This window comes from Aplysia californica, unplaced genomic scaffold, assembly GCF_000002075.1.
Source record: "Aplysia californica isolate F4 #8 unplaced genomic scaffold, AplCal3.0 scaffold00104, whole genome shotgun sequence".
Lineage (NCBI taxonomy): Eukaryota > Metazoa > Mollusca > Gastropoda > Aplysiida > Aplysiidae > Aplysia > Aplysia californica.
Genome location: NW_004797374.1, coordinates 178,520 through 188,519, shown reverse-complemented (window position 1 = coordinate 188,519; position 10,000 = coordinate 178,520). Strand labels below are relative to the sequence as shown.

Genomic DNA, 10,000 nt, shown 5'->3' with positions numbered 1-10,000 from the left:
GGATAGCAATGGAAAATTCAAATCTCTAAAATTGAAACTTGTCTCCATTCACATTTCGTCTCCCCCACCCCCCGCCTTTTCACCTCCTTTGCCCCCTCCTCTGGGCTTTCGACTCTTTTTACAGCCTTTCTTCTGTTACTCCGTGGCTCCTTCTTATTGTTTTCTTTCAGCCACATCCCTGATCTTCGGGTAGAAAAGATCTTCACCTAGCCTTTTCGGACAAGGGCGAAAAATATGGGAGATCTCATGTGCAAGTTACCCACGTGTTTTGATTGATTGAGCAGGTGTTTTACGGCACTATCGACTCAATTTTGGTAATGTAAGTGCCATTACCCACGTTAAAGATCCCTTGAAGATCCAAAATCGATGAGAGTAGGCTTCGGCCGCCACTTGGGCAAAATTCAAAATGACCTACTGACTGAAAATGTAAGATTATGTTTCCCGCGCGCTCATATGACCTTATGCAGTTGCGAGCGCCGTAAAACAGTTACCAAAAAAGAAAGAAATCATTGTGAGGGAAGTAGCATAAAGCAATGTCAAACTGACTTGTTCCTTTTCAAAAGTACACTGATGTCATTGAATATGAAGTTTAATTGTGATTCTGTTCTAAGTTACTAAGTCTTGTCATACTTATAGAGGAAGTCTTGTTTTTAATCTCTACGATTATGAGTTAACCAACTGAAGTGTCTTTTGGCAATGCCCAAAAGGGGGTGGGGCATTGTCATCTCGAGTTCTTATTCACAGAAGAATTATAATTGTAAATGGGCTGATTCATCAATGTCACGCTCTTAACTGTGCTTATTTTTTCTCTACTTCGTTTGTATTTTGTCACACTTTTGTGACCCGTTATTTCCGAGGTGCCTTGATAGGCGAAGCAGACTTTGTGGTGTTGAAGCTAGAGCGGCGAGCTGAGTAAGTCTGATTCCCTGTAAGGACTTCTCTGTTGACATCGACTACTTGGCGCTCATATGACGTTATGCATTTGCTAGCCTCTACTAAAAACAAGATCATGAGCTGAGTGTGTATAACAGAGTACTTATCAGTCACCCATCACCACAATTAAAAGAATATTGTCACATTTCGTCAAGGCTTTCATTTGGGTTTGGGAAAAACAAAACAGAAGAAAGTAAACTTTAGATTATATAACAAAAGTGCACTGCCCGTTCCTGCTGCTTCTTCAGTTGCTCTAATTTGACACACTCAATTAGTTTTGCTATCGATTGTTCACTGACATTGAGAGTGAAAGAAGACGTTTTATGTTTGATATTTCTGAAAATAAAGCTTTCGGGCCTAGATGCCTGCTCACTGAATGTTTAAATGACATTAATTTTATTATTGCTGGTCAAATGGCACTGCAAGTGATAACACAATTGAGACGTAACCTCTTTCCTTAACCTACATGCACACGCGCTTACACACAAACACACCAATGCACAAACACAAATACGCACACAAATTATACCCCCTCCCCCCCTCACACACACACACACGGAGTACACTCCGTCATGCGTATTGCAAAACATTGAAATGCATGTGGTTGTGTGATAGATAGATAGATAGATAGATAGATAGATAGATAGATAGATAGATAGATAGATTTCGTACCAAGTGAAAAATTCCCACTGGAGGTGGACTCTTTTCTTCCAAATCGGTAGGCTCTTCAATTTCCTCATCTTCTTCATCTGCCGGCGTTTTGAGCTTTTGCCGTTCGGTGCCTTTTATTTTCATGGCTCTTTTTAGGGAGTTTGCTGCAGAGAGAAAGAACTATCCGGAGTAATGAAGAAGACTGCTTCCCCTTCTGCTTTGAGTCATACTCTCCTACCTATCCCCCTCTAAGGGATTGTCGTGAAAGGAGAAATTTAATCAAGTCTAGTAACTCTATCTTTCTGCTGGGACGTTGTGTACTTTTCGTCTGGTAATGGTTCAAAATGTGGCAAACCTTTGTCTACCAGTATGTCATCGGCCACAGATGAGGCCATAAGTCGCCATTACCTTTACTTCTAACTAATTCTTCTGTCTCGCTGGAGATATATTTTCCTTTGAAGATGTAGTGGTCATCGTTAAGAATTGTCGAACGAGCCATTACAGACTGAATGAACCTCTAAAGCACAGGTGCCAAACTCAAACCCTGCAACCCGTATCCATCCCGCAAGAGAATCTTAGACAGTCCACCCCGAGAATCGTAATTACACACAACTTTTCTTCAAACATAAACGAACTTGTTGCCAAGAAAAAAATGCCAAATATCCAGCTCTGACAAATTGCCTTACAGCAGGAAAATAGAATAATTTGATTTTAATTTATTTATATAAACTTTTGTCTCTTTCAGTATATACTATTGTTTTAAAAAGGCTACGTTTCAACTACTTAATGAGTATAATTTATCCCGTTCAACTTGCAACCTTAGGTGTCATTTGAGTTTGGTCCCCAAAGATATTGAATTGACACCCCTGCTCTGAAAATATTGGAATCAGGATCTTCATGTAGAGCTGGTATTAATATGTTTGTTTTTAATTAACATTTTTAAAAATCTTACAATAATAGTAACATGAGAAATTGAATATATTAAACAGAATGTATGATTTTAAAAACGTGGAATTCATCTAGCCCACCTGTTTTTTCACTCTGCTAAGACACTTTTGTCAATACAACTTTCATCCAGAGGCCAGAGACGAGGTTGAAGTCCGTAATATCAGAACAGAAATCCAAAACTGTCGACCTCTTAGAATTTTCCACCAAGTCTGAGGGCACGGTTAAGTCAGCGCTGGCCGAAGGGAAAATAGAGAAACCCACTTAACTCTTTCAAAGTATATGCATAAAACATTAAGAATGAAAAGTACATTTATAAAAAATCTTCAAATTTTCCAGGTTAGAGCTCCCAAAAGAATAACGTTTGCAGTGCTTTTTATATTGCTTAATACACAACTTACTCCATCAAGAGAACTCATAATCTGTTTTTTTTAGATGAGTGACTTATATTTTTGGTTTTAAAAAATCCATTTTAGATCAAAACAATTTTCAAACTTTTTAAAAGCAGGAAGATAAATCTATTCTACCACTTACAATAATTGCACTTTACATAATGTATCTTCAAAAGTACTTTTAATAGAGTTTTCAATAAAAGATCCCAAAACAACAGGAATAACATACTTCACGCACAAACCCGTCGACGAAATGGAAGAATTTCTAGGCTACAATCTACACTCTTCAAGTGTCATGTGCGTGCGTGGGGTTCTAACTATAACTCATTATGCTAATTGTGTAACTTAAAACCCCTTCTGAAAACGGACATCCTCGGAAAAACTGAATATATTTTATCGATCTGGGGTTCCAAAGTGTTATGAATTATGTTAAATCTATAATAGGGGTGTACTTGATGGTCAGTATTATAATGATATGTGTTAATTGAGCTGCTTCATTTATTAGCGCATGACACTGCGATGATAGCATAATAACATTGTCGCCCTGATCTATTTCTTTTACACCTATAGTAACTGTTCTTCGTGTCCGTGTTTTTTCTCAGGGGGCGCAGCCGGCGATTTTCAGGGTTAAAAAACATTAGTTTCCTAAATTTGATTATTCATACATTCTAGAATTACAATAACAGCCAATTAAATTTCCCGCTCTTGTCATGCGACAGCTTCGTCAAAGTGGCATCGACGTCTGTCAAAACGAGCCAAAGTCCTGTCAAAAAACATCTGTTTTAATACCCTCTACAGATCCCTGGATGTGTCAAATTAATGAGAATAACTCTCACAACTTGTAACGAGTATTTGCAGTGCACTTTCGACACCCTGACCGAAATAATATAACCCACATGTTATGCTTGTATAGAGGGTAAAATACTGGGCACTCTAGCTGTAAAGAGAGTAAAAGATAGGACATGGGCAAGGAAGGAAGGGAGTTTGAATGTACTTGTTTTATGGAGGCTACAATGAAGGATGTCGCGTGTTTGGGAAAAAAACTACCAAGTTCCAGCATAACGATTCTTACTTAAGTCATCATACAGTATAGTTTTTTAAAATCAAGCTTCTTCTGTGGGTAGTCTTGCCCTCTATTATACGTTGTTATACATGGACGTTCTTGAGTCAGTATGGAAACAGCAGAAAAAAATGATTCGCTCAGAATGTCTAATTTGGGTGCAGCTGGTTCTGCATTTCAACCCTTCATTAATTTTCTTCGTCTGCTTTCCGTCTCCTTCATTCGTTCTTGTTTCTTTCATACCCTCTTTTCATCCTGTATTTTTTTAAAAACCTGTAACAATTTTTTTTCTCTTTGTGTCTCCGAATTTTCTTCTCTATTACACCTTTACATTTCTGCTTTAGGCTCTTGTGTATTTCGTTCCTCTCTCTTAGTGTGTACTTTTGTGGGGATTTAGTTTTGGTTTTGGTCTTGGGGGGGGGGGGGGGTGGGGAGGGGTTGTTTCAGTTTGTTTGCCTGTTTATTTTTGTCTCTTTGTTGTTATCTGTGGTAGCTGCAGCGGTTTTGGGTTTCCGCTTTTTAAAGTACTCAAATAACCATTGTCCTTTCAGCCTCGAGTTTCATATTCACAAGAATAAATAGTCCAGGTCAAACTTATAGGAATTTTGAAATCATAGTAGATTGTGATGATCCAATCGCTCTGTAAGTGGGTCATTCTGAAGTGGGTCATTCCGTTCCACAAGCTTGGGCTTTTTTCTGGCTTAGGCCAGGGGTCACCAAACGCTTTATAACTGAGAAAATGCCGAACGCGGGCCGGATAATTATTGTGTTTAATACAATACACTGATGAGTGGAATAAAATTCTTTAAGACATTAATGCTGAACAGGAATATTATTTATCAGTTTAAAATTATGCGTTATGATATCTATTAGAAAATTTTGTTCACGTTGCACCGTAGAATGCAATGAAATGGTTCAGTTATTTTATGACCTTGAAGTCCGGACCACGCTACAAACACATCTTCCCAAATGTCCATCCCTAAATGACGAGCTGACCTCTCGACGGGGTCATCATAGCTAAGAGCCGTAGTTTGGTGACCATTGCTTAGGCGAATAGTTCAGCACGCTCCTTCCGTCCAGCCCTAGCACTATGTCCCCGAGCGTCAAGTACAACGAGCGGTGATTTTGCGTCGTTTTCTGGAAGCCTCGGTAATGCCTGTAACGTTCACTTTCAAAACACCAACTACAACAATTTTTTTCGGCATAGGAAATGTGAACAAAAAGACGTTCTCTTTCAGCCTGCCCCTGATGATATGCAAACTCTCCCTCCTAAAATGAAAAAAAAAATTGCTTAAAACAACACTGAACAATGCTGACAGCTTTAAATATATTGGCAGTACATCTTCAAATGCCCGCATCGATACAGACATAAAGTTACGCATAAATAAAGCTAGTGCATCCATTGGAAGACTCAGAGGAAGGGTTTGGGTCTGCAGTGGCATTCGTACAGAGGCAAAGTTGAAAGTTTGCAAAGCTGCGGTCCTCCCAACGGTGTTGTATGGAGTGCCAAAGGGACCTGAACGGTGTATAAAAGCCATGCCAAGAAGCTCAATCATATCTCTATGAAGTGCCTCAGGAGAAGCAGTTTATACAAATTTTGCATTTGGCTCTATAATATCGGAAATGGACGTTAAACTGGGAGGACTTGCCTCTTAAATAACCTTAAGGTGTTACGATGGTCATTAAATCTACAGAATATTGCATATTATGAGTTCGCACTGTCAGTGGATCTTTCGCTGTTTTGTGCTAGACGTCAAAAGCTATTAGTCTCTAACTCTACGTACTATGTATTCCTGTTCCTGAATGTGCACAGGCGCGTTTGCATTTCTGTACCTTGTCTTTTATGGTTTGGGTTTTGCTTAGTTGTGACTTAGTGCTGACAAGTCAATGATACTTATTAATTGATAAACAATTTGTTTCAAGAGAAGAAAGAATTAAAGTCCTTATATGCACACTCACTGTTGCGCTTACACTCACACATGCGCAAGCACGTACATATATGCACACACACAGACACACACAGACAAATCGATACATACGCACATGCACGCATACACACACATACATACCAAAAGACAGAAAGAGAATGAGAGAAGACAGACACACAGACAGACAGACAGACAGACAGACAGACAGACAGACAGACAGACAGACAGACAGACAGACAGACAGACAGAAAGCAACACACGTGTCATACACATAAGGACACATTCACACACACACACACACACACACACACACACACACACACACACACACACACACACACACACACTCACACACACTCACACACACACACACACACACACACACACACACACACACACACTCACACACACGCGCGCGCGCACCATCAAACACATAAACGCGCAACCTCTGTCTCAACACTGTCTTCCATCTTCAAAATCTCATTATCTGCCCGGAATTAATTTCGGGTTTAAAGTTCGAAACTCTCAAAGTCATTGTGACTGAGCATTGATAAAAACATTATTTTTACAGACAGAAAGAAAACAAAACACTGATGGTACCTGGTGGGTGCTCTCTGCTCATAAGAATGATATGCTTCTATTTGCGGTCTTGGGTAGTAATTAAATAGCTTCTTCTTCTTCTTCTTCTATCCCGTGGTTGGGGCAACCGTTGAGGCACCACCACATTGGAAAACCAGCTCTCGCCATCTATTTTTGTCCTCTGCTCTCCTCAGATTGTCTCCCATCGTCTTTCCTGTCCACTCTAATGTTGTCCTCCCATCTCCTTTTCTGCCTTCCTCTCTTTCTCTTTCCTTGTACGGTTCCTTGCTGGATTGTTTTGGCAAGTCCTGTGGATCTTGTGACATGCCCATACCATTTTAGTTTTCATCTCTTCACTGTGGTCAGTAGATCTTCATATTGCCCCACTGCGTTGGTGATTCTCTTTCGTACTTCAGTATTTGAAACGTGGTCTTTGTACGAGATGTCAAGGAGTCTGCGGTAACATCTCATCTCTGTGGTCTGAATCTTTTTCTCTAATTCTGCTGTTAGTGCATAGCTTTATTTGTTTGGAAATAGGCACAACAGCACGCAAAATCAACACAGAAATCATGTTGTGATGTTGTCTTTTCCGAAATGAAGGCTATCACTTAAGTGAAGATGCAGAAAAAAAGGAAAAGGGTTCGTGAAATGAAGAAAAAGAGGTTCTGAAGTTTATAGTGCTGAAGGAAGAGGTGATACAAAAAAGGAAAACGATGAATAGAAGGGTAAAATATGATGTAATTAGTGCACTACAGTTCGAACAAAGACACCCTCTCGCGACCTATATCCTCACAGAGGCACAAAGAAAAGAAATGTTTGAATCGTATTGTTAAGCATTACTTGAACAAAATTATGGGAAGGACAAAAACATGAAGATGAGATTAGGTAATGGTAAGTGAGCCATTCAAGCTATAATCAAATGGAGCCAATTACTCTTTCTGTTGACGTGTGTGCGTGTGTGTGTGTGTGTGTGTGTGTGTGTGTGTGTGTGTGTGTGTGTGTGTGTGTGTGTGTGTGTGTGTGTGTGTGTGTGTGAGAGAGAGAGAGAGAGATAGGGGGTGGGAGAGAGAGACAGAGGGAGAGAGAGAGAGAGAGAGAGAGAGAGAGAGAGAGAGAGAGAGAGAGAGAGAGAGAGAGAAAGAAAGAGAGAGAGAGAAAGACAAAGAGAGAGGGAAGATATACAGACAAAGAGACAAAGAGACAGAGACAGATGAGAGACAAGGGGACAAAGAGGCAGAGAGACAAGGAAAACAAGTGAGAAAATGATGACAAATATGAAGGAAGAGGTTGGAGAACCAAAGATTAAGGGAGAGTGTGCTTGTTGAGACGGATGAAAGATGACACAAGAATCGAGGTGAAGAATATAGTATACAGACGGATGGAGAGATAAAACAAAAGAAGATCAAGAAAATAAATTCTATTGTTAAAACAATGACTTCAAGCATAGCGATTCATGTGTAAGACGACGAACAATCGGAGAGTATTAGGATTGCTATGAGGCGACAAACTACAGGATGATGGTGATGATGATGATGATGGTGCTGGTGGTGGTGGTGTTGGTGGTGATAGAGTAAGTGACAATTACAGTGTGAAAGAAAATATATTACAACATGCCGTCACGGAGACGGTAGTTAAAGAAAAGGAACTGATGGCTGGATAGAAAAATGTTCGAGAGAGAAAATGAGATACAATGGACACGATCAAACAGTACAGGCAAATTGAAAGGTTAGAAAGATGACCGAGAAGTAGAAGCCACAAAAGGTTGGGTGGACGATGGGAATGGGGATAGACTTTCAACTGGTGTTATACAGAACACAAAGTGACAAAGGTGAAAGTAAAGGCAACCACAATATGGGGAAAGCAAGACAACTTTGACACTTTTCTTCTGAAAAAGATACAAATCTGATTTTATAAACTGAAAAAATCAAATCAAAAGCCGGTAAAGGCCAATGCGACAAACAGGTTGTTGTGACTTTTATAGGTGACAAAAATAAATAGCAGAGGTCTGTGAGCTGCAATTTCATAAGGGAGCATACCTTGCGACAGTGTTTGGCATATCTAACTTCATTTGACACCATATGCCACAAATAGAACTATAAAAGAAACATTTTCCGCACTACTATTAATCTATTTGCGATGTCAAGTCTTGTATCTGGGAATATAATCAGAGTGAATGGGCTAGTCATAAACAAGCAATAGACTTTGAAATTGAGTTTGTTTTCAAAGCCAGTTGGAGCTTGGGAGTTTCTCGTAGGTCCGTGGGTGGTTTTCCAAGTTGTATCCTAACCAGGTGGATAAGAGTGAGACTGCAGGCTTGATTCTCTCCTTCCCTGAGCAGGAAGCTGTGTAAGAAACTTTAGTTTTACAAAAATCCTTTATTTCCTCCATGCACCAAGCTGTCAATGGGGGCATGGTGATCGTTCGAGCCGAAATGTGTAAACGATCAACAGGCAACAATACAGTTAGTAAAATAATAATATGACACCGTGTCAACGAGTGCAAAGTCTTGTTCCACCTTGGGGTTTGGTGGAGGGGTTGGGGGAATGGAAATATTAACTTTGACCCCTAGTCGCCCGTTGCTAGGGTGTCAATACATTTAAACAAACACTATCAGGAAGGTGAATTGCTCACCAAGCATAAAAATACAGGGGTTTTCTTTGGTAAGGTTAGAAAGTGTGTGGGGGACGGGGGGAGGGGGAGGGGAGGGGGTGGTGACCGATATATTACAGAATTTAGTCAGGATGAAAAGTAATTTTGACAAAAACACTAAAGGGTGAATGCCACTAAAATGGGAAATGCGCACTAGATCTATATCAATGATCATAATCAATAGAGGTCACGTCCTTCAAAATTGTGTCCGTACGCCATTACTTATTTATTGGCAGTGTCCAAAGAACCAGTAGTTTGTGTTTGTGTTATGACACCACTCCTGTAATTTGACCGAGTAGCGGGGTCGAAAATATCATCTCTTTCAAAAGACAAATGTTATCGTCAGACAATTAGAAGGCCACAGTTCGTGGTTCGTGCCATTTCCTGTCCATTATTTCTTTTCCAGAAGGAAATGAGAAGCACCTGACATGTTTTGATTGGTTGATGCATGCTGTTACCACGCCTGTGATTGGTGGGATTTTGCTGTGCGGAAGCGTTTGTTTCCAGCATTAGTTCTACGTCATTGATGCTTGTATATTGGCCAGATGACCGGATGGATTGCGAAAGGAGTATTTATGTTCCGATGACAAAAACGAAAAATTAGTCCAGTCTTCATCCTGCGCTGGACCATGTGTGTCTGCGTGAAAAGTGATATATTGTGGATTAGATACGATCTAATAATTAATGGACTTTATATAGATCCGTTATTAGCATACATTGACTGTAGTATGCTTTCACTAGCTTCTGCATTACAAAATATTAACGCAGACCAGTAAGAAACACACACGCACACCTCCACCCCTACACACACAACACACACGCACACACACGCACACACACACACACACACACACACATATATA

The 10,000-nt window shown here is 40.0% G+C and overlaps 1 protein-coding gene across 1 annotated transcript in view; it reads right to left on the bottom strand.

Moving 5' to 3' along the window:
• LOC101863574 (ATP-dependent translocase ABCB1) overlaps positions 1–10,000 on the bottom strand; it is a gene marked incomplete in the record, with an annotated part of 82,729 nt that overhangs the window by 31,403 nt on the left and 41,326 nt on the right. Inside the window, 1 exon segment of the mRNA XM_013080880.2 lies at positions 1,606–1,748. Coding sequence (XP_012936334.2) covers positions 1,606–1,748 — 143 coding nt within the window.